Source organism: Prionailurus viverrinus, chromosome D4 (genome assembly GCF_022837055.1).
Source record: "Prionailurus viverrinus isolate Anna chromosome D4, UM_Priviv_1.0, whole genome shotgun sequence".
Classification (NCBI taxonomy): domain Eukaryota; kingdom Metazoa; phylum Chordata; class Mammalia; order Carnivora; family Felidae; genus Prionailurus; species Prionailurus viverrinus.
The window spans coordinates 774,715-799,205 of NC_062573.1; the positions used below are offsets into that span (position 1 = coordinate 774,715).

The window sequence follows — 24,491 nt, forward strand, 5'->3', positions numbered from 1 at the left end:
ACCCAGCAAGGGAGTCAGAGCCCGGGATCAGATGTGTTGTCCAGAAGACACATTCCTAACCACGACACCACCCTGCCTCTCTGCTGGTGGTATTGCTGCTTTTGTGGTGGCGGCTTACCAACTAGTCCCAGGCCTGGCACACAGTAGGTGCTTTGTAACTCTGTGCTTAAGGAATTGAATACCTCTTGTGATATTGAGATATCCTAAGGAATACATATTTGGGTCTTCCTCCCCGGCTCCTGGCCAGAGCACCTAAAACTTGTAATTTCCTAAGTAATAAAAGTGAAAGGAACATCTTTTGTCATTTGTAAGAGGCCCCATTTCAACCACACTTGCCTACTGAATGGGAGCTCCAGAAAACCCCTAAATGTTGTGGCTCTGAGAGCTTCCATGTTGGGGAGCACGTCTAGGTGCCAGGAGGGTGGCGCACCCAGAGAGGGCATGGAAGTTCCGCCCCCTTCCCACGTACCTGGCCCTGCGCGGCTCTTCCATTTGGCTGTTCCAGTGTCGTATCCTTGACAATAAACTGGTCAACATAGGTAACTGTTTCTCTGAGTTCTATGAGCTGTTCAAGCAAACGATCAAACTTGATGAAGGGGTCATGGGAACTCCCGATGTATAGCCAGTTGGTCTGCAGTCCTGGTGACAACCTGGCACTCGTGGTTAGCGCCCGAAGTGGGGGCCGGTCTTGTGGGACTGAGCCCTGAACCCATGGGTTTGGTGTTAACTCCAGGCAGTGAGTATCAGAATTGAGTTAAACTGTAGGACACCAGTCCTTGCCCACCAAGAATTGCTTGGTCCGTAAAGTCCCACTCATTTGGTGTCAGAACTATTGCGTGTTCAGAGAAAGGAGGCGCTTTTCTCTTACCTGTATATGCATTCAGTATCGGTGTGTTGAATAAATGAATAACCCAAATGGTTAGTTTTTTTTAACAAGGTGGAATTATAATAGGCCGTGTGGCACAACTTGCTTCTTTCATGTGTAATAGAGAGTGACCATTTCTCCCTGTCTGTCCATCAAGTGTGGGTGCTAATTCCTCCAGACCCAGAGGGACAGGAAGAGGTACAGGAAGCCTCCGACCTTCTCCCTGCCTTGGGCTGTTCCTGTCCATAGCACACTGTTGCCGTTAGGATGGGTCAGCTTTCCCCAAGGTCTGGGTTCCAGCCACTTTATCCGGAATTCACTCAACAAATATTTATTTAGTGCCCACCAGTTTCCTGATCCTGTGGTAAGCACCGGGAATACCTCGGTTAACAAGATGGCCCAAACACCAAGTGGAGATGTTAAAGGGGCAGCCTGAGAAGGGGTCATTTGAATAAAGAGCTGAAGGAGGTGAGGCAGGGAGCCAGGAAACTGTCTGGAGGAAGAAGCCTTTGAGGCCAAGGGAACAGCCAGTGCAGGTCAAAGAGTATCTGACTTATCAGGGGACAATAGGCCCTGTGTGGTGATGCAGCACCCAGATTGGCTTTATTGCCTGTGAATGAGAACCACCTTGAGGACCTTTGCACCGGAGGTGGGTGTCCTGTGTGGTCAGAAAGCGGGACCTTGGACCTTTCGCCTCATAATCTGACCGATAATCTGCTGGAAGGAAGATCCACCTCGATTTCGTCATCTACGCATTTTCTTGAACCTCACAGGGCTAAGAGCCAGGATGACCAGGATTTGTTTCTTCAGACAGGCCCCAGCCCCTCTGGGCCTTTCTTTTGACACTTCAGCCAATAACTTCAATAGAAGGAAGAAACTGGCTGCGCGCAGTGCCTTCCAGAAAGGCTAAACTGGTGCCATCACTGTAAATTATTCCCAGGGCCCAGTGCCCAGTGCCCAGCCTGGGGCCTGGGCATGTTTGGTGATCAATAGGTCTGCTGGTGTGAAGGCAAGAGAACAGTGACATTAATAACAGCTGATGAAGTTTTGGGGTGATGGTGGAGGGTGGAGGGCGGTCCGGAGCCGACAGCCAAGAAAGACTTCTTGAAGACATCTTTGGTGCAAAAAGGTGATTTTATTAAAGGACCCGTGGGCAGAAAGTCTGCACTGGGGTCATGACAGATTACTGATTATATACCCTCAGGTTGCGAGGGGGTTAGGGATGGAATAAGTCTCTGAGGTATTTTGGAAGCAAGGTGTGCAGGACCTTGAGCTGTTGCTAGGGAAACGACATTTATTACTGTTTAGTAAAACCATAGTCATGGGACCCTTCTGATGTATATCGGCGGGGCATGTTACACTTAGAGCGCGATTGCCTGCATATATCTTGGGGGATTTGAGCTAAAGGAAGTTTCCAAAGGAATTTTTATATGTTAAAGTAGACTTACGGGTTCCTGGAGGGTCAGGATAATGTTAAGCCAAGATTTTCTTTTGCCCCTAGCAAAGTGTCATCATCGAGGCAGTTGAGCTCCTAGAGGGAGGTCACTCTGCTGGTTTCAAGGACTTGTCAATGGGCTGTAGGCAGTAAGAGAATTTAATTTTTCGTTTGCCTTAGTTTCCCCCATCACCGTGGCAAGCACTTAAACGCTTTCCCTTTGTTCTTGGGTAGCCAGGAGTGTCCAAGGAATATCACACATATTCCACCTGGTGTGTGTGTGGGGTACTGTTAGCCTGTACTTTGCCCTCAACTTGCCCCAAACTCCCTCATCCACAGCAGCTATCATTTACTGTGGGGTTCTGATAAGCCGGGCTCTGCACTGAGACTTTCACATTCACCATCTCCATTGCTCGCACGCTCACCCCAGTATGAAAGATACTATGATTATTCCTGTTTTATGGGTGAGGAAGCTGGCAGGGAGCGTTTACGTCCCAATAGGACCCTGCTATCTCCATGACTTCTGCGGCAGGTAGATGTTCCCCACCTCAGTTTAACCCGCATGTGTCCTGCCTCTCTGACCGCAGTCACCCACACCTGTCGCAGGCTGAGCCTTGAATAGATGTCTGCTCCACCCCTCCTTACTCAAGCCACATTCACTGCCCCAGGCAGTCACCTTTCTTGCTGTTTAGCAACTCCAAGCTTCCACCTACCAACCCCTCTTAGATGGCCCCACCCTCACACCAAAATTCCCAGGCAACTGAATCCCCACTTTGCAGATGGGGAAACTGAGGCACCGAGTGGGTAGAGGGTAGATAGCCAGTCAAGGGTAGACTCAAGATTTGAACTGGGTAGGGGCACCTGGGTGGCTCAGTCCGTTGAACGTCCAACTCTTGACTTCGGCTCAGGTCATGATCTCACCCTTCAGGAGTTCAAGCCCCACAGTGGGCTCTGTCCTGGCAGTGCGGAGCCTGCTTGGAACTCTCCCTCTTTCTGCCCCTTCCCACACATGCACCCTCTCTCTCTCTCTCGAAAATAAATAAACTTAAAAAAAAAAAGATTTGAACTGGGTAGCCTGACTCCAGAACCTATGCCCTTATTCCTTCTTTAACCATGGCCTCCCTGTTTTGACCTTGGCCCAACCTAGGCCCAACCCAACTGTACCCTGGGTAGGTCCCCAGTTGGATTTTCCTACCAAGACTTTGGAGCCAGAGGAGACACACATAATCTAATCTTATCTAAGAGTTGTGGTCCTGATAGATAGGAAACATGTGAAAATACACATTTCTGCATGTTGAAAATTCAGAATAAAATCAAGTAAGGCTTAGATTAGCTGGATCCAATCCAACGGTGAGGAAATCTGGGGGGCAGCAGAGGGTGTATGCAAATCTCAGGGGAGGAAATCAGATAACTGGGACCCAGATACATGAGCTGTCCCACCACCCCATTTGGAGTCCTTACTGGCACAGAGATTATGAAAGAGGACTCAGTGTGGCCTGTCAGGGCCTTGGGATTGCAGGGGACTGGAAAACCCTGAGGCATGCCCAAACTATCCGGTCAATGCAGCCTCAGTGGGCTGGGAAAACCACCCCAAATCCCTTAGGGATTAGTAAAATGTTTTCTTCAGTAGGTGTCTTTAACCTTGGAAAGGCCAGAACTGGGGCGCCTGAGTGGCTCAGTCGGTTGAGCATCCGACTTCAGCTCAGGTCATGATCTCGCAGTTTGTAAGTTTGGGCCCCGCGTCGGTCTCTGTGCTGACAGCTTGGAGCCTGCAGCCTGCTTCGAATTCTGTGTCTCCCTCTCTCTCTGCCCCTCCCCTGCTCATACTCTGCCTCTCTCTGTCTCTCAAAAATAAATAAATGTTAAAAAAAAAGGCTAGAACTTAACAGTGATTGTTAAACGGTGCCAAATACATTAGCAACATGAGATTTGTAACTTCAGTTTTAAGTTGTACTATTTTTTTTTTTTGTTTAATATATTTTTTTAAATTTCCATTCAAGTTATCATATAGTGCAACAATGATTTCAGGAGTAGATTCCTTAGTGCCCCTTACCCATTTCGCCCATCCCCCCTCCCACAACCCCTTCAGTAACCCTCTGTTTGTTCTCCATATTTAAGAGTCTCTTATGTTTTGTTCCCCTCCCTGTTTTTATATTAATTTTGCTTCCCTTCCCTTATGTTCATCTGTTTTGTATCTTAAAGTCCTCGTATGAGTGAAGTCATATGATATTTGTCTTTCTCTGACTAACTTCACTTAGCACAATACCCTCCAGTTCCATCCACGTAGTTGCAAATGGCAAGATTTCATTCTTTTTGATTGCCGAGTAATACCCCATTGTCTATATGTACCACATCTTCTTTATCCATTCATCCATCGATGGACATTCGGGCTCTTTCCATCCTTTGGCTATTGTCCAGAGTGCTGCTATAAACATGGGGGTGCATATGTCCCTTCGAAACAGCACACCTGTATCCCATGGAGAAATGCCTAGTAGTGCCATTGCTGGGTCGTAGGGTAGTTCCATTTTTAGTTTTTTGAGGAACCTCCATACTGTTTTCCAGAGTGGCTGCACCAGTTTGCATTCCCACCAGCAGTGCGGAAGAGATCCTCTTTCTCTGCATCCTCGCCAACATCTGTTGTTGCCTGAGTTGTTAATGTTTGCCATTCTGACAGGGGTGAGGTGGTATCTCATTGTGGTTTTGATTTGTATTTCCCTGATGATGAGCGATGTGGAGCATTTTTTCATGTGTCAGTTGGCCACCTGGATGTCTTCTTCGGAGAAGTGTCTATTCATGTCTTTTGCCCATTTCTTCACTGGATTATTTGTTTTTTGGGTGTTGAGTTTGATAAGTTCTTTGTAGATTTTGGATGCTAACCCTTTATCTGATATGTCATTTGTAAATATCTTCTCCCATTCCATCGGTTGCCTTTTGCTTTTGCTGATTGTTTCCTTTGCTGTGCAGAAGCTTTTTATTTTGATGAGGTCCTAGTAGTTCATTTTTGCTTTTGTTTCCCTTGCCTCCAGAGACGTGTTGAATAAGAAGTTGCTGCGGTCAAGATCAAAGAGGTTTTTGCCTGCTTTCTCCTTGAGGATTTTGATGGTTCCTGTCTTACATTTAGATCTTTCATCCATTTTGAGCTTATTTTTGTGTATGGTGTAAGAAAGTGGTCCAGGTTCACTCTTCTGCATGTCGCTGTCCAGTTTTCCCAGCGCCACTTGCTGAAGAGACTGTCTTTATTCCTTTGGGTATTCTTTCCTGCTTTGTCAAAGATTAGTTGGCCATACGTTTGTGGGTCCATTTCTGGGTTCTCTATTCTGTTCCATTGATCTGAGTGTCTGTTTTTGTGCCATTAAGTTATACTATTGAGTTCATTATTTCAAGAAATAGTGGGCGCCTGGGAGGCTGTCATTAAGCATCTGACTTCCACTCAGGTCATGATCTTGCGGTTGGTGAGTTCGAGTCCCATATCGCCTGAGCTTGTGCCCCACATTGGGTGAACACAAGCCCCACTTTGGGTGAGTTCTACTTCTCTCTCTTTCTCTGCCCCTCATGGGATTCCTCTCTCTCTCTCTGCCCCTTGCTCACTTGCACCCTTTCTCTCCCTCTCAAGAGAAAGAAAGAAACAAAGAAAGAAAGAAAAGGAAGGAAGGAAAAAGAAAGAAAACAAGAAAGAAATAGACTGTGTTTTTAAAGCCAAAGAAAGTGCAACTTCATGCACTGACTGTGCACAAAACATGTTCTTAAAAATACCAGCAACTTAGGGGTGCCTGGGTGGCTCAAATGGTTGAGCGTCCGACTTTGGCTCAGGTCATGATCTCATGGTTCTTGAGTTGGAGCCCCACATCGGGCTCCGTGCTGACAGCTCGGAGCCTGGAGCCTGCTTCGGATTCCGTGTCTCCCTCCCTCTCTGCCCTCCCCCCCCCAACCTTGTGCTCTCTTTCTCTCTCTCTTAAAAATAAACATAAAAATAAAACAAAACAGCGACTTCATCAGCAAACCCACGGGCAAACGGTTTCCCGTTGCCTGTCCTGCTCCTGCGTGTCGCGGTAAACCTTTGGCAGCGGAAGGGCCAGCATGTGAACCCCACCTTGCACTGGGTATTTCGACCAATGGGGGTTAAAACAACACCCGCCTGGTCATTCCCTAGTTCAGCCTTCCCCCAAGTACTTCCGTGGACCAGCCACTGCTCTGGCTCTCGTGCTGGTGTTGAAGGACAGAGAACACCCTTGGTTTCCCAGAGGGTACATCGCGAGAAGAGCAGGTGAGAATATAATGGCAGAAATGAGTGCCTGGAAGGAAATCAGGCAGAGTGGTGCAGCAGAGCTCCCAGGAGGATCTCTCTGAGGTGGTGACATAGAAGCCGGGACCTGGATGTCAGAGGAGCCCCCCGTGCAGACATCTGGGGGCAGAGGTGGGGGCAGAGCTTCCTAGACAGGAGCAGAGACACCGGGCCCTGCGGTGGTGTGGCCGGCCCAGACTGGGCAAATGGGAGAAGGTTGAGGATGGAGAAGGGGGCAGGGCCAGACGCCCCTGTGGGGCCCAGTCCTGGGGTGGACCCAAGTTTCGAGGGGCTTGAAGCTTGTGCAATTTATGGGTCCTCTAAGAAAAAGAATGAAGCTCGAGTGTCATTAGCTTCATGGTAAACCCTCCTCTGCTGTGTGTGTGGAGGCAGGTGTCTAAGAAATAGCGGAGAGTACTTTTTTTTTTTTTTTCAGGCTCAATCTCTACTTTGTGTTTTTGTAAATAGGGTTTGCAAGTTCACTGTTTTTGGCGTGCAGTTCGTGACAAGTGCATGCAGTTGCCCACCCACTCCCACCACAGTCAGGCTACCCACCGGCCCATCGCCCCCAAAAGTCCCTCACGCTGCCCCTTTGCAGTCAGCCCCTCCCCTGGCAACTCTAGATCTGTTTTCTGTTCCTATCGTTATGTCTTTTCCAGAACGTTGTCTGAATTCAATCAGACAGCATATAAACTTTGGAGACTGGCTTCGTGTATTTGAGATTTATCCCCAGTGGACAGGTCAGTGGTTTCTTTTCCTTTTTATTGCTGTGCAGCTCCACGGCATAGAAATACCACCACGTGTTATTCTTTGACTAGTTAAAGGGCTTCTGAGCAGTCTTCAGTGATTATGACCTGAGCGGAAGTCGGACACTTAACCCACTGAGCCACCCAGGCGCCCCAAAATATATTTCTTAAATAATAACACTTGGAAGTAGAAATTACTACTTGACTCACAGGCCACAGAATGGATGTCATGTTAGCAGGCATGAAAATATAATGTCATTGTCCTTCTCCGTCAGAGCTCTTGGGTGACCAGGTGCATTGTCAATGAGCAGCAATATTTTGAAAGAAATCTTTCTTTTCTGGGGCACCTGGGTAGCTCAGTCGGTTGAGCGTCTGACTTCGGCTCAGGTCATGATCTCACGGTCTGTGAGTTCGAGCCCCGAGTCGGGCTCTGTGCTGACAGCTCGGAGCCTGGAGCCTGCTTCCGATTCTGTGTCTCCCTCTCTCTCTCTCTGCCCCTCCCCCACTCATGCTCTGTCTCTCTCTTTCTCTCTGTCAAAAATAAATAAACATGTAAAAAAATTTTTTTTAAGAAATCTTTCTTTTCCGAGCAGTAAGGTCTCAACAGTAGGCTTAAAATATTCAGTAAACCATGTTGTAAACAGATGTGCTGTCATCCAGGCTTTGTTGTTCCACTGATGGAGCACAGGCAGAGTAGATTAAGCTATTCTTAAGGGCCCTAGGATTTTTGGAATGGTCAATGAGCATTGGCTTCAACTGAAAGCCACTGGCTGCATTAGCCCCTAACAAGAGAGCCAGCCTGTCCTTTGAAGCCAGCCATTGATTTCTCCTCTCTAGCTATGGAAGTCCTAGATGGTATCTGCTTCCAATATAAGGATGTTTTGTTTTGTCTACATTAAGAATCTGTTGTGGGGCACCCTGGTTGGCTCAGTTGGTTAAGCATCCAACTCTTGGTTTCAGCTCAGGTCATGATGTCACAGTTCGTGAGTTTGAGCCCCACTTTGGGCTCTGTGCTGCCAATGCGGAGCCTGCTTGGGATTCTCTCTCTCCCTCCCTCTCTCTCTCTCTCCCCTGCTTGTGCTCTCTTTCTCTCTTTCAAAATAAATACATAAACTTAAAAAAAATTTTTTTTTAAATAAAGAAAGACTCGGCTGTTAGGGGCACCTGGGTGGCTCAGTCGGTTAAGTGTCTGACTCTTGATCTCGGCCCAGGTCATGGTCTCACGGTTCGTGAGTTCAAGCCTCGAATCGGGCTCTGCTCTGATGGCACAGTGCCTGCTTGAGATTCTGTTTCTCCTTCTCTCTGCCCTTCCCCCACTTGCATGCATGCATGCTCTCTCTCTCTCAAAAAAAAAAAAAACTTACAAAAAAACTTAACAAAAGAAAAAGAATCTGTGTTTAGTGTAGCCACCTTCATTAATGTTCGCTAATTCTTCTGGAAAACTTGCTGCAGCTTCTATGTTAGCCACTTGCTGCTTTACCTTGCACTTGGATATTATGGAGATGGCTCTTTCCTTAAACCTCATAAACCAACCTCTACTTTAGCTTGTAAAGTAGACTTCTTATGCAGCCCCCTCGCCTCGTTCAGCCTGCATAGAATTGAAGAGAATTAAGGCCTTGCTCCTGATTAGGTGTTGGCGTAAGGGAATGGGTGGTGGCCTGTTTGATCTTCTATCCAGACCATTGATACTTGGAGGCCACTGTAGGGTTATTAACTGGCCTAATTTCAATATATTGTTGTGTCTCAGAGAATAGGGAGGCCCAAGGGGAGAGAGAGAGAGAGAGAGAGAGAGAGAGAGAGAGAGACAAAGAGGGGATCACCATAATAAATAGAATCATCATGAAAAAGTTTGAAATATTGGGAGAGTTACCAAAATGTGACACAGAGACGCAAAGTGAGGAAATGCTGTTGGGAAAATGGTGCCAGTAGAATCAATGCATGGTGGCTACAGACCTTCAGTTTGTAAAAAAAACACAATATGTGCAAAGCACAATAAAGCAAAGTACAATAAAATGAGGTGTGCCTGTCTTGTGCACAAATTTCCACCTTTTCTCCTGACCCAAGCTCATCACCCTGGCAATTCTCCCTTTCTTTTGCTTGATCATTTCCTCCTTTGTACCCTTCCCTTCCCTTCCCTTCCCTTCCCTTCCCTTCCCTTCCCTTCCCTTCCCTTCCTTCCCTTTCCTTTCTAAGAGAGAGAAAGAGAGGGAGAGATGAGGGGCAGAGGGTGAGGAAGAGAGAGAATCTTAAGCAGGCTCCACGCCCAGCACAGCACCCAATGTGAGGCTCGATCTCATGCCTGTGAGATCATGACCTGAGCTGAAACCAAGAGTCGGACACTCAACCTACTGAGCCACCCGGGTCCCCCTACTTGATCCCTTTCATCAGCATACAAACATGCTGCTGTATTTCCTGTCTTAAAAACAAACAAGCAGTGGGATACCTGGCTGGCTTAGTGAGAAGAATGTGCAACTCTTGATCTTGGGGTGGTGAGTTCAAACCCCATGATAGGTGTAGAGATTACTTAAGTAAATTAAAAAAAAAAAACTTAAAAAGCAAACAAGCAGAAAACAGCGTGGCAGTTCCTCAAATGATAAAACAGACTTGGGGCACCTGGGTGGCTCAGTCAGTTAAGTGTCCGACTTCGGTTCAGGTCATGATCTCGCAGTCTGTGAGTCTGAGCCCCGCGTCAGGTTCTGTGCTGACCGCTCAGAGCCTGGAGTCTGCTTTGGGTTCTGTTTCTCCCTCTCTCTCTGCCCCTCGCCAGCTCACACTCTGTCTCTCTCTCTCTCCAAAATAAATAAACTTTAAAAAAAATTTTTAAAAAATAATAAAAAAATAAACATAGACTGACAGTAGGATCCCACAGTTCCACTTCTGGACATACAGCCAAAAGATCGGAAGACAAAGACTCAAAAAGAGACTTGCACACCCACGTGCACAGTGGCATTCACAGTAGACAAAAGGGACACAATGCATGTGTCCACGGAAGGATAAATGCATAAATAAAACGTGGTCTGTCCGTACAATAGAATATTATTCAAGTGTTAGAAAGGAAGGAGATTCTGGCACCTGCTATAACATGAATGAAACTCGAGGGCCTCATGGTGGGTGAAATAAACCCATTTCGAGAAGACAGATACTGCATGATTCCGGTTGTTCGAGGTCCCTAGAGTCATTGAGTTCATAGACACAGAGAGTGGAATGGTGGGCGTGTTGGGGAATCTGTGTTTAACGGGGACAGAGTTTCAGTTTTGCGAGAGAAGAGCTATCGACATAGACGGTGGTAGTGGTTGCACAGCGTTGTGAGTGTACATAGGCCACTGAACTACACTTAAAAAGGGTTAAAACAGTCCATTTTGTGTATATTTCCCCCCTCCCCCCAAAAAAGCCCAAACGGGAAAAGAAACATTAACTCCTTCCTGACTTCATGGCTCTCTCCAGTAATTTCATTTCTCTACCACCTTTAAGAGCACAACTCTTGGAAAAGCTGTCTCTGGTGACTGTCCCCAATTCTCTTCCCGTGGTTCCCGTGGTCTCCTCCCTTCCTGGTTCCTACTCCTAGGTGATGTCAGTGGGCAATCGCATGGCTGTCTAAACCAGGGAATGTCAGACGGTCAGCGCCCCCATCTCTACAGTTCACCTGACCCTCCCTGTGAGCTCCGTTCCCAAATACCTGTCGCCTAGTATTCCCACTTGGATGATGAGTTGGTGAGTCTCAAACCTCGAAGAACCCCAACCTAGCTCCTTATCTTCCCAGACTTCCTCATTCCAGGGAACGCGACTCCACCCTTCCAGTGACTTCCGCCCAGATCCCAGCAGGCCCCCTTTCCCACACACCCCATACTTCATCCATTAGCAAATGCTGCTGGCTCTGCCCCCAAAATATCGTTGTTTCCAGAATCTGACTACTGATCACCACCGTTCACCCTTGTGACCCCCTCCACCTAGTGGGCAGAGGGATTCTGGTAAAATGCAAGGTAGTCTTGCTACTTTTCTGTTGCAAGCTCTTTCCTTCTCACCTAGGATAGAAGCCAAAGTCCTTACAGCGGCTTGGAAGGTCCTCACTCTCTGCTCCCCCACCCCCCAACTCATTTCCATTGTTTGCCCCGCTGAGATCCAAGCTTGCTTCTACACTGTTCCTCAAACACTTTTGCCTCAGGGCCTTTTCTACTTGCTATTCCCTGCAGGTGTCCACAGGGGCCCCTCCCTCGCCTCCTGTGGGTCTCAACTCCCCTAATCCCTTCCCACCCTGCTTAAAACTGCCCCAGAACAGGCCCCTTCCTGGGCCCAGGACCTGTATTTTCAATTCATTCAATATGTATTTGGGGGAGGAGGGGAAGGAGGCCCAAATATTATAAGCTTCAGCTACGATCTCTTTTTCCCTGATTTATTTTTCTCCCCGGCACTTATCGCCATCTGAAGACCGATTGATTTATTTATTTTTATTCGCTTTATTGTCTTCTCCTCCACCTTTGAATGTAAGCTCCACAAGGGCCGGGTATTTATTTTTACCTCACTGTGGCACCCCCAGAGTTTAGAGCAGTGCTTGAAATAATACTTATTGAATGAACGAAGGAACGAATGAATGCCCAGATAACCGCAGCTTTCAAGGTAAGAATTTTACTTTTATGGGCTCCCCAGCCCCCTCCCCTTCTACCTTCTCTCCTAGGTGGCCCCTCTCTTACTCCTTCCTTCCCAGCCACCCCCCCCCCCCCAGACTTTCCTGGAAGGGCTGGTTTGGAGGCAGGCTTAGTAAAGGTCCCACTTGAAGTTATAAGGCCCTTGCACTCCTTGGGGGCCAGGAGTATGCTTAGAACACACGAACGCATCGTCATAATAATAAGCTGACAAAATGACCTATATCTTTAGAATCATTAACTCCACCTTTATACCTATGATCATCTGCAAAGTGGCCACAGCAGGTTTTATTTTACCTACACTGTAGATGAGGAAACTAAGCCCTGGTGAAATCTGTGCCAACCCACCCACCCTCCTGCATCTGTCTATACGTGGCACGGCCCGCTGAGCTTTCTCTGGCCACAGATTAGAAAACTGACAAAAAACTATTTCCACCGCCATATCATCCACATCTTGATCTCTTCTGCAATATCCTGTAGTCCCTAACTAACCCATTCCTTCAAGCACTTAGCAGGAAGCGTGGGACTCCGGAGATGGGCTGGATAGCAGGAGGGACCTACATGAGTCACACCAAAGAAGTTCCTGTCAGGGGGCGGTAGAGGTTGACTGAGAGAGACAGGCATCAGGTGGGTGGCCAGGGGGTGACTGGTGGGGTGGTGAGGCTGTCTGGGGGCGGGGGTGGGGGGGCTCATGGTCAAAGTGACTCCCTACCCTGCACTCTTTTCCACGTGGTCCCTGCTCCCAAGCCCCACAGGTACTTCCTGAGCCTCTGATCAGTCAGAAGCAAAAAGAGCCCCAAGATGGCCAGATCGGCCGAGCTGCTCCCTGGCAAACCAGCTGGGCAGGTCCACTGGTGCCAGGGTGGAGGGTGCGGCCGCAGGTCGGCTCCAGGCAAGTCGCAGAGCTAATAAACACCAGGACCTGTGAGCAGGCGCTGAAGAGAAGCCAGATAAAATCCCACCTGAGTTTGATCTGGAGCTGGCTCTTCGGGTCCAGGGACTCTGTAGGTGGGTTTGAAAATGGCTGGTTTGGAGGCAGGATTTGGTCGGACGTTATTACTGTGGTTAGAAGCAATTTCACCAACCACCAAGGAACACTCACCCGAGAGGTCACACATCAAGAACAGCTGGGGAGCCTGTTCAAAAAATAGAGGCCTGCCCCAGGCCTACAAAATCAGAATCCCTAGGGTGGAGTTAGGGACCCAAACCTTTATTTATTTTTTAATTTTTTTTAATGTTTATTTATTTTTGAGAGAGACAGAGTACGAGTGGGAGAGGGGCAGAGAGAGAGAGAGAGAGAGAGAGAGAGTGAGAGAGAGTGAGAGAGAGGGATACAAGGAATCGGAAGCAGGATCCAGGCTCTGAGCTGTCAGCACAGAGGCGGATGTGGGGCTCAAACCCACAAACCGTGAGATCATGACCTGAGCCGAAGTCAGATCCCTATCCAACTGAGCCACCCAGGTGCCCCCAAATCTTTATTTTTAAAAGCCCTTTCAGATAATTGTGATAATCAGGGGTTTGGACATTATTACCTGGTTTTTAAAGAGTATGTCTTTGGAAACTTCAACCTCTGAGCCTGCTTCTTAGCTGTGTTACCTTGGGAAAGTGACTTAACCTCTCTGAGTTTCATTTGCCTCATCTGGAAAATGGAGATAATTACGTACCTCTTAGGGCCACCATCAGGAATACGTGCAAACACATGTAATAGTTATGCTGAGCACAAGGCCTGGGGGCTGGCACAGAGCACGTTATCCCGGTGTTAGCTGCTGTGATGGGTATTCCAGCTGGGATCCTTTGGGATTCTGGGATGAATACAAGGGCTGAGGAAGCTGAAGGTCAGGAGGGGCTCTGCTCCTGTCCTGATATTAGGGATGAGAGGGTCACTGGGAAGGGAGCAAAGCCTCTGGTTCAGAGGAAATAGGAGAGAGGGGCCAAGGCTGAGGCTGTTCATTTCTGGCCACTGGCCTGGCCTCTAGGGCAGGGCTTGGGCAGATACAACTTATAAGAAGCACAGCAGAGATTTGTGGTTAAGACCTTGGGCTTAAGGGCTCACTCAGAGAGTTCTAGGTTCAAGTTCTAACTCCTTTAATCAGTGCATGACATTGGGTAAGAGACTCGTGGGAGGCTGGGCCTCTGCTGGGGAGGCAGGATTGCACCCTGTGGGCCAGGGCCTGGAGTCCAACGAACAGTTCAGTCCTTACTGGACCTGTGACCTTGAGCAAATCACTCCACCCCTTGAGCTGCAGTTTGGAAATGAGGAGACTCCACCTCACATGCTCCACGGCTGGGAGGTGCCGATGGGACAGCGCCTGTGACATGCGTGTCTCCCTGCTCGACCAACAAGTGTGTTTCGTAAAGGTTGGTTGTTACCACCATCAAACCCTTCTCTGGGGAAACTTCCGGCTTGTGACTGGTTTGAATGTGTGGTTGTCACCTTTCACCTCGTTTCTCAGTCCCCCTCCACCTGACGTAGAACTTTCATCACAATGCCTTTAGGACATCAGGGTGGGGGGCCCCAAGGGCACCCTTCTCCCATCACAGTGGGGCTCCGGGCCTCTGGCCTTCTTCCCGCGTCTCCCCTCCCCCTGAAGTATCCTCTTCTGAGCAAAGCTCAAGTGGGGTGCTATTTGGTGACACTGCCTCCATGGGGATGTACTGTCCAGAAATAGCCTCTTTCGGTCCCCAAGGAGGATGAGAATGCAGGCTGTGTCGCGTTAATGTCATAGGTGCCCCATGAATAATATTTTTGACTAAGGTTACATTAGATGTGATCAAATCAGGTCTGTGTCAGAGTTACCCTTGGCTGCCAAGGGGGCACACCCCCAGCAATGGCACCTGTCACTATCCACATCTCACAACCAGCTGGCTCCTTACCACCTGTGGTGGGGGTGGGGATCGCCTCAGATTCCTGGGTAAGGTGCTGCCAGAGAGAACCCCACTTCCATGTGGGTGCTTTGAAGATCTGGTCTGCAGCCAGCAGCTCTGCTGGCCTGGACTTTCCCCAGCAAGGTTCTCCCAGGGATTGCCTCCCACGCGGTTGGGAGCATCTCTGGATAGACACTGCCCCCTCGAGGTCTCTGCCTGCCATGACACCCGGTAGAGCTGACCCCATATAAGAGGAAATGGATCCAGATGATGCTTTCCTTCCCAGCGTCCTCCTTGGGTGCCTTATGATTGGTCCAAAATACAAACGTCTTTGGAGTTCTGGGCAGTGTATGCACTCTCAGCCTGAAAACCCGGAATCGACCCTAGTGCCCTCTATTGCCTTCCAGAAGAAAGGCAACTCAGGGCAACTGCCAGAACACAAATACAGAGCCACAGGTGGTCTTGGGACTCCAGGCTATCTGTATTTTTTTGTTTTTAATGCTTATTTAATTTTGAGAGAGAGAGAGAGAGAGACAGAGACAGAGAACAAGGAGGGGAGGGGCAGAGAGAGAGGGACACATAGAATCCGAAGCAGGCTCCAGGCTCTGGGCTGTCAGCACAGAGCCTGATGCGGGGCTCGAACCCACAAACCAGGAGATCATGACCTGAGCATGACTTAATCAACGGAGCCACCCAGGCGCCCCAGGCTATCTGTATCTTTGAAGAGGCAAGTGTCCAGGGAAAAGTGATTTTTAGTAGTATTTGGAATTAAGGTTGAAGAGAAGCTTAACATTAAAGCAAAATAACCCAGAGTTAAGGGAAAAGGGGAGGAATAAAGCAAAGAAAGGATCAGTTACAAGAAGGTCAGGTTGAACTGGCTGGACTGTGAACTGAGAGAGTCAGCAGGTGGAGGTGTGGGGATGAGCAGGTCCCGGCAGCTGCACCACCTAATGCAATTGCATTGCTGCTGTAGAGAAAAAGGTGAGAAAAGGAAAACCACCAAGGATCCTCCCATCTTCTTCATTGGAGTTAAAGTCTTTATTGGATTTAAATGAGTGAATGAATGAATGAATGAAAGTTTTTTTTTAAATTTATTTTGAGAGTGAGAGAGAGCGTGCGCGTGTGAGTGGAGGAGGGGCAGAGGGAGAGAGAGAATCCCAAGCAGGCCCCGTGCTGTCAGCGCAGAGCCTGACACGGGGCTCGATCCCACAAACTGTGAGATCACGACCTGAGCCGAGATCAATCAAGAGTCAGATGCTTAACCGATTGAGCCACGCGGGCGCCCCTGGATTTTTTTTTAATCGTAAGAGTTAAATCATAAATAAAAATAAAAACTGTATCCATCTCCCCGCCAGAAAAAGATCAGCCCCAAACTCAGAGTTGGGTTATGACTGTGTCTGGGGTGGGCTCCCATCTGCATCAAGAGTCCAAGTGAACAGTCAGCAAATTGTCTCTAATCGTTGTCCAAGCAGACGGAGTCCCCCAGTGCCCGTCCTGGGCCCGCTAAGATCTTAGCCTTGGGGGCCTCTGCCCACACCTTTTCCCCTCCTGGAATCCTCACCCATATTCTTGTCTGGCTGACCCTCAGTACAGGCATTGGTGTCTCCTTCCAAGGACATTTCTCCAGTGTCCCAAACTGATTAGGTGCTGCTCACGTGTGCTCCTGTAACCCACTACAACCACGTACCAAACTGTACTGTCATCATTTCCTAGACCCCTGACTTCCTGCTGCCGGGGGACACTGTGTGGCAGAGACCCAGAGGCCACGGCTCCCCAGCTCCTGGCACTGAGAGGCTCCGTGTGGACAGAGACAGGACGAGCCAGCTGTCCAGGTGAAGAAAATGGTGTGAGGTGGGGGGGAACCTCCAGGAGGGGGCCACTCCCCCTGGGCTTCCCACCACCCTGAGCCTGGCTGCTTACCTCTCCTCCTCTTCTTCCTCCACTGGAAGATGATGTGGCCCAGGAAGCTGAAAGGGAAAAGTCAAGTGAGGTGACAGCTGGGTAGGATCTGAGACATGTTAGAGGCTCAGAAGCCTGTCCCAGCCCGGGATCCATTTCCAGTGAGATCATCAGCTCTCCCTCAGGACCTAAGGGGATGGGATCAGGGCCACATTCAGTTTGGCAAATAACAAGTATGTGTGAGGTGCAGGCGGGAAAGGTGACAGTCTGATTTTTTATTTTTTTATTTTATTTTATTTTTTTCAACGTTTATTTATTTTTGGGACAGAGAGAGACAGAGCATGAACGGGGGAGGGGCAGAGAGAGAGGGAGACACAGAACCGGAAACAGGCTCCAGGCTCCGAGCCGTCAGCCCAGAGCCCGACGCGGGGCTCGAACTCCCGGACCGCGAGATCGTGACCTGGCTGAAGTCGGACGCTTAACCGACTGCGCCACCCAGGCGCCCCAACAGTCTGATTTTTTAAAAATGTTTATTATTTTGAGAGAGAGAGACAGAGTGCAAGCAGAGGAAGGGCAGACAGAGAAGGAGACACAGAATTCGAAGCAGGCTCCAGGCTCTGAGCTGTCAGCGCAGAGCCCAATGGGGAGCTCGAACCCACAAACTGTTAGATCATGACCTGAGCTGAAGTTGGCCACTTAACCAACTGAGCCACCCAGGTGCCCCAAGATGAATCTGACAGTCTTGTCCTCAGAGGGCGCCCAGTCCCACAAGGCCTCATGGTGTGAGGTCCAGGTTAGAAAAAGCCTGGGGTCCAGAGCCAGACAGACCTGGGCTCTTGTCCAGGTTTGCCCACTCTCTGACTTTGACAAGTTGCCTCCGCTCTCTGAGCCTCAGTTTCCTCACCTGCCAAATGGGGACTCTAATAGAACCTATCCCATCAGGGGGTTGTGAAAACCTATTGACATTATGATGTGAAAGTACAGGAAATGGCAAGGTTGGAAAGAAGAAGCCCCAAAATGAGAATGTACTTGGGCTTTCATGGTCATTAATAGGGACGTAGAGACACAAACAAGCGTTTGGGGTCCAGAAAGGGCTGGAGCGCCAGCATGGTTCAGGCCAGCCACAGAAGCGCAGGTGCAGCTGCTCACCGAGTCCTGGAAGAATGCTGTGGAGCCAGGCACTTGTGGCTCGGACGGCAGCCAGTCTCCACCAAATAGCCATGTGCTGCTCACTCCTGTTTCCCAGTCCCCAGCGGGCTTGGGCCACGTGACTAGCTCTGGACAATTGTCTGCGAGCAGGAGTGATGGCTGCTGACCTGGGGAGGGCTCCATTCCGAGTTGATGCGTCTTCCCCTGTTCTCTTCTCCCTGCTGTGGATTCCGGCGGTGAAGCCCGAAGAGGTGGGGGGCGGGGGGAGGGGCTGCCAGACTCTCATCAGACTTTATGAAATCAACCCTTCCGGTGCTCAGCCACGGAGATCTGGGGGTTGTTTGTTGAGGTAGCTAGTGCACGCCGCCACACTGCATACAATACTACTATTATTTCTGCTTCTTGAGGCCAGGTCATGGCCTGTGGCCACACAGCTCATAAGCGGATGGAGCCGGAACCCACAGTCAGGCCCGACTTACAGGGCCGGTTTTTCGAAACCGTCCGTCCCTCACCTCATGACAGCCTGTCTTCAAGCACTGCTATCACATCTAAGATCTTAAGACGATGTCCTGCAGGGACAGCCGGATGAGCAGCTCGAACAGTCAGAACACTTGGCAAGTTCAGTGTGAAATCCTGTCATTCTGGATGGCACTGAGCACTTGAAACACTAGTTTGACTTCTGCTGGTGCTGGTGGTTCAGGATAAGCAACACACAAGGAAGACGCTGCTCGCCCTGGCTTGGCGGACTATAGCTGGGGACTGGAACGCTCATTGTGCAGGACTCACAAGGGAAGAATTCCTCCAGTGTCATGGCTTCACCCTCAGCCCTGAACCCGCTTGGGCCCCAGCCCAGAAAGGCAATTCTGCAAACTGTAAGCTTCAGAACTAGACTTGTGCTTGAATCCCTGCTCTGCCACTTACTGGCTGTGCGACCTTAGGTAAGTCACTTTGCTTCTCTGAGCCTCAATTTCCTCATCCTTAGCAATACTAAGTCCTCATAGGATGGACTCCGGCATTAGAGATGATGGAGGAAGGGTACTCAGCATAGTGCTTGGTACGTGTAAGCTTGTTTGCAATTTTTTTTTAATGCTTATTTATTTTTGAGAGAGAGCAGGAGAGGCGTGGAGAGAGGGACAGAGGATCCCAAGCAGGCTCTGTGCTGACAGCAGAGAGTCCAATGCAGGGCTCAGACTCACGAACCATGAAATCATGACTTGAGCTGAAGTCGGACGCTTAACAGACTGAGTCATCCAGGAGCCCCACAATTTTTTTTTTTTTTAATTTTTTTTTTCAACGTTTATTTTTGGGACAGAGAGAGACAGAGCATGAACGGGGGAGGGGCAGAGAGAGGGAGACACAGAATCGGAAACAGGCTCCAGGCTCTGAGCCATCGGCCCAGAGCCCGACGCGGGGCTCGAACTCACGGACCGCGAGATCGTGACCTGGCTAAAGTCGGACGCTTAACCGACTGCGCCACCCAGGCGCCCCAATTTTTTTTTTAATTAAAAAGGATTTTTTAATTAAAAAGAGAGAGGCAGAGTGAGAGCGGGGAAGGGACAGAGAGAGAGGGAGACACAGAGTCTGAAGCAGGCTCCAGACTCTGAGCTGTCAGCACAGAGCCCGATACGGGGCTCGAACTTACAAAGTGTGAGATCATGACCTGAGCCAAAGTCTGGCGCTTAACCAACTGAGCCACCCAGGCGCCCCAATTTTTTTGTTTTATTTTAGGGAGAAAGAGAATCCCAAGCAGGCTCTGTGCTCAGCGTGGAGCCTGACATGAGGCTCGATCTCACGACTGTGAGATCATGACCTAAGCTGAAATCAAGTCAATCAGATGCTTGACTGAGCCACCCAGGCATCCTGTGTAAGCTTGTTATAATCCAAGGCAGACTGTTTTTCTCCCAGGGATGACCAGGGGGCTTCCCAGGGAAGATCAGAGGAGAGGGACTCCATGTACACATTTATACCAAGATTGCTTGTATGTTTATTTACAAATAGGAGACACACACACACACACACACACACACACACACACACACACAGATATCACTGGACATTTCAGGAAACTTGGAGCAGGGAACAGCCCTTCTTCTCTGTCTGCCTCTTCTCTGGGCTCCCTCCTCACTCAGCTTGAGCTCTCTAGAAAAGGGCTCCTGACCCTTTCTTGCTGGGAAGCCTGTGGGTGTTCTGTTCTGGCTGGGCTCTCGCTGCCTCTCATGTCCAAATCTGCCTGTCCCAGTGGGCCATGGGCAAGGGGCTGTTAGCCTTTGCTCAGTCATTCATGTCCAAGCCAAATTCTGCATACAACTCTTTGGTGGTGACACCTCGGATCACGGCTGAAAGGAAAGAAGGAAGGAAGAATGTGTCCGGTGGGAGGCATAGGAAGGAGAATGGCCCAAGGACTGAGCTACCCAGGACCCACTCCTACACCTTATTCCTTCTCCTCTAGTTGGCCGAGATACCCTCCTGCTACTCCTTCTAGACCCCTCCACTGTGGGCCCTGCTTGGCCACCCCAAACTAGACTCATTGAACCCTCACCCCACTTCGCAGAGGAGCCAAACAAAGCTGAGACTGCACTGAGCATATGCTGAAAATGTAAATTTATATTCACATTGCGCCTGGGGCCTGCTGAAAACTCTCACTCCTTAGGCTGCCCTATGGGCCATGTCCTGGCCATTTGGTGATGCCATGCTTCCTGCTCCCTCAAGGACTCTTTTTTCCTCTCAGGGAAAAGGGGTCTCCTCAGAGGCGTTCTCTAACCACCTTAGCTCATCCCCACCCGCCACCCTGTTCATGTCTCAGTATTCCCCAGCTCTGGCCTTTGTTTCCTTCATAGCAGTTAACACATTTTATAATTCCTTTCTTTGTGCTCCTTTGCTTACTGAATAGGCCCCAGAAGACTGGGAACCATAGCCCTCAACCTGGCAGGTTGGTGAGTTCATGCTCAAACCTGTCTCTGCCTCTGATGCAGGCCCTACACTTGAAGGAAAAAACCTCAGGGACTCCTGTAAGAGCTGTCCAGCTGCTTTGGGGCATTTGGGGAGCAGGGCAGCTGAGGATGGGAGGGCTGGAAAATTAGAGGGCCCAGGAACAAAATCCAAACACTCTGGGGAATGGGGACTCCTTCCCTCTGAGCCCTGGCTACTCCTCTGGGGTCCTGATGCTCACCTAGCTTGCCTAGCAGCATCTGGCCTACATCCTTGATGTCGTTATACTCGTGGAGCTGGGAGATGTGGTCCTCCAGTTCATCCACACTGTAGCCTCTGGGATGAGGGATGGAAGAGAGAGAGAGAGAGAAAATGTTTAAGAAAGCTGGGAAGGACCCAAGGTTCAGAGAGTAACAAGGCATCTATTTAACAAATGTTCACTAGGGGCCTACTAGGGACACAGGGAGGGCCCTGAGGAAACTTACAGTAGGGCGGGGATCTGTCCAGCCCCTCGCTCCTGGCAAACGTCTCTGTGCCCTTAGGGGGTGGTTCCCAGCCACACGCTGGTACTATGTGACCCTGGCCGTAGCCGAGGGATTCACAGATAAGCACAGGAGTGGCTACTCAGATCCCCTCATGTGTGAAAGGCACATTCAAAGGCTGCTCAGTCTATGCCACGTGGCCAGAGCATGGGGCATGGGAAAATCTAGGAGTTGCGAAAGAGCCAGCTTCCCCCCAGGCACTGAGAATCCCACCTGCAGAGAGAGAAAGAATGGAGTCCGTGTGCAGATGGGAGCAGAGGCAGAGAACCAGGGCCCAGAGAGAGACCTCGAGAGGGATAACCTCTGTTCTGGACAGCTTTCCTCTTCCTAGTTCCAGGTCCTCCTGGGTCTGACCACACCCTACCTGAAAGATTCAGCTGAGACACCCTGAATCCAACAGCAGGGCATGGGGTACGGTCCTTAGTTTTACACTAAGCTAGTGCGGCTGGGTTTCAGTTACTGGGCACTGGTTAAAAGTTATCTTAAACATGCTGAGGGGTCCAGCAAGACTTACTCAGATATTAGTTGGGAGATCTCCGTGTCCAGCAGGTCCCTCTTCTCCTTCAGTTTCTGAATGTCAAGGTGCAGAGAATCCTCGCTGGCTCCATCAGCCTGGCCAGACTTGGGAGATGGCCGCTGAGCGGCACAGAAAGTCATTAGCCAAGGGCGCTTGGATGGCTCAGTTGGCTGAGCATCCAACTTTGGCTCAGGTCATGATCTCATGGGTTTGTGAGTTCAAGCCCCGCATCAGGCTCGCTGCTGTCAGCGTGTAGCCTGCTTCGGATCCTCTGTCCTCCTTTCTCTCTGCCCCCCCCCCCCCTCAAAAATAAAGCAATAAAAAAAAAAAGTCATTAGCCACACTGACCCATTATCCACAATTTAGAACCTACAAGTTGTCCTCAACAGCCTACCCCTGCTTCTGCCTGCTGACAGACTCCCCCCACCTTTTAATAAGATTACATTTCCCCGCTTCCCTTGGAATTAGATGTGGTCCCTGTAAGTTCTGGCGAGTAGAAGTTAACCAGAAATGGTGTGTACAACGTCTGGGAACTGTCCTTCCAGGAAGAGGGCCTCCCTTTCTCTGGCCTTCCTCTTTCCCACTGGCTGGAATGTGAATCTAATGATAGAGTTGATCAGAATCTTGGGCGATGAGGTGGAACCCACGTTGAAGATGTGGTAAAACAAGATATAGACCTGGGTCCCTGAGGGTTAGGGTTAGGCCACCATTATTTGGGGTTTTCTTTCACTCCCAGCCGGACGTAATCCTAACCAGTGGGCTCACCCTGGCCCCTAATCTGACCTCAGATAATCTGCTTCAAGTCTACTTCTTGGATTCTCAAGTCTATGATGTCGCTGGGCTTATCATCTCATTGGATAACAAAACCCTTCCCGGGAGCTGCTGTTCACCTTTGCCCTTTCTGCCTCTAAAAGCTGCGAAGTCCAGTGCCTGGGACGCTGCTAATCTTCAGGAAATGTGTGTCGGATCAACTGTCTGCACAGGACAGAAGAGACCGAGGAAGGGATTCAGCAACGGATAAGACCGCAAGCCTGGCCCCTGCCTTCACAGAACGTATATACAACAGCCAATAACTGTGTTTTCCCTCCAGAGAGCTCCACTGAAAGCTCTGCTCACACTTCACCAGAAAGGCCTTGCCTGGCCACCCCGCCTAAAACGGTCACTTCTCAACGGCCCACTATTCCTTTGTCCTGATACTTTATAACATCCATCACCACCCGACATAGACGTTTCATTAATAACCTTATGCTCCTTGTTGGCCTTACACCACTGGAGTGTAAAATGCATGAGGGCAGGGACTTTGTTTTGTTCACTGTGTCCCCAACAGTGCCTGGCACGTGGTGGACATTCAATAAAATGTGCCAAATGAATGAGTGAATGACAAATAATTAACCAATTAACAACAAGCATGAAAAGTGCTTTGAACTTGAAGTACCGTGTGCTAAGGGAGCGCCTAATGGGGCAACCGGACTGAGCCAGAAGTTGGGGTGAGGCTTCTCCTAGGGACCTCAACTCTAAAGGATGAGCAAGCATCAGCTTGGCAAAAAGCTGGAAGGAAAGTATTCCAGAAGGGGAGCGTGTATCTAGATGGCCAAGGCAGGAAAGAACACATGCGTCTGAGGGAATGAGAATGGTTTCTGCGAGGGGTGGATCGTGGTGTGAAAAAGAACAAAACCAACCACTTGTGGTGCTGTCAGGAGGGAGGAGAGACAGAGGCGGCTTGGAGAACGTGGGGTACCGCTGGCAAAGGCCGGGACACCGTTTCTTCTTTGAAGCTTGGTGGGCAGGAGGAAAAGAAGGGGAAGGCTTGAGAAATGGCCTGGAGTTTCTCAGCAGAACAAGGTCTGCTGGGTGAAGGCCTGACGAGGGCTGGGGTGGGTCAGCTACTGTTGGGGACGGGGAGGAGGGCTGGGGGCAGCACCCACTTACGCCGCGGAGGGTGAGAAGGGGGGCGGGCACAAGGGTACTCACAGGGGATCGGAAGGCCCCGCGGCAACTTTTGGAAAGTCCTGGTTGAGTCCTGGAGAGGAATCCGAGGGAAAAAAAGACTGATTGAACCTAGAATCCGCGCTGGGAGGAAACGGGTATGTGGGGGTGTAGGAGGTAAGGAGTTGGGAAGGGGGCAGATAGGGTCCGGGATCAGGGCAGGGATCCTCAAGGAAGGAGGATTCTGAGAAGGGAAGTGTGGAGGGCTAGATGGGGGCTCTGGAAGTGATCTCTGAGATGAGAGTTGGGCAGGGCTATGAGGCATCAGGAAAGGGGCCGTGAAGGGACGCGCTTTCGCCCTGCTGTCCGCTCTTCGCCCACCTTCTGAGCCCTGGGGTCCGGGGCCCCCGTCTCGGGGGAGTCTGCAGTGCAGGGGCGTCCAGGGCGGAGGCGGGAGAGCAGCCTCTCAGGCCCGCCAGGTAACCGGAAGCTTAGGATGGAGACCGGCAACGGACAGGTAGCGAGCTGCGCGCGCATCCTGCGAGCCCAGGCCCCGCCCCGCCCCCCGAGGTGGGCGGGGACAGCGGCTGCGCGCGCAGCTTTCATTGTGACTCCACCTGTCCGTTTGAGCTCGCGGGGCTCTAACCACGCCCCCTTTCCCTTTCATCTCTCTTGTCGGCCAATAGGATTGGAGGAT

At 50.1% G+C, this 24,491-nt stretch overlaps 1 protein-coding gene across 1 annotated transcript; it reads right to left on the bottom strand.

Moving 5' to 3' along the window:
• Positions 1-19,841: 19,841 nt before the first annotated feature.
• On the bottom strand, positions 19,842-24,331 carry SWI5 (SWI5 homologous recombination repair protein). The gene is made up of 7 exons (XM_047830394.1): positions 24,328-24,331; positions 24,176-24,284; positions 23,840-23,888; positions 23,548-23,643; positions 21,866-21,987; positions 21,051-21,145; positions 19,842-20,217 (listed from the first exon to the last, which is right to left on the bottom strand). The coding sequence occupies exons 1-7, from the start codon at positions 24,329-24,331 to the stop codon at positions 20,153-20,155; spliced, it is 540 nt and encodes a 179-aa protein (XP_047686350.1). The 3' UTR covers positions 19,842-20,152.
• Positions 24,332-24,491: the final 160 nt, after the last annotated feature.

Bases quoted from the DNA above. Each gene is read 5' to 3' on its own strand.
- SWI5 (XM_047830394.1), bottom strand. The intron at 23,644-23,839 runs GTGAGTACCCTT...CTGCCCACCAAG, and splicing joins GCGGGGCCTTCCGATCCCCT to CTTCAAAGAAGAAACGGTGT. The intron at 21,988-23,547 runs GTTGGTTTTGTT...TGTGCCGCTCAG, and splicing joins TCCTGACAGCACCACAAGTG to CGGCCATCTCCCAAGTCTGG.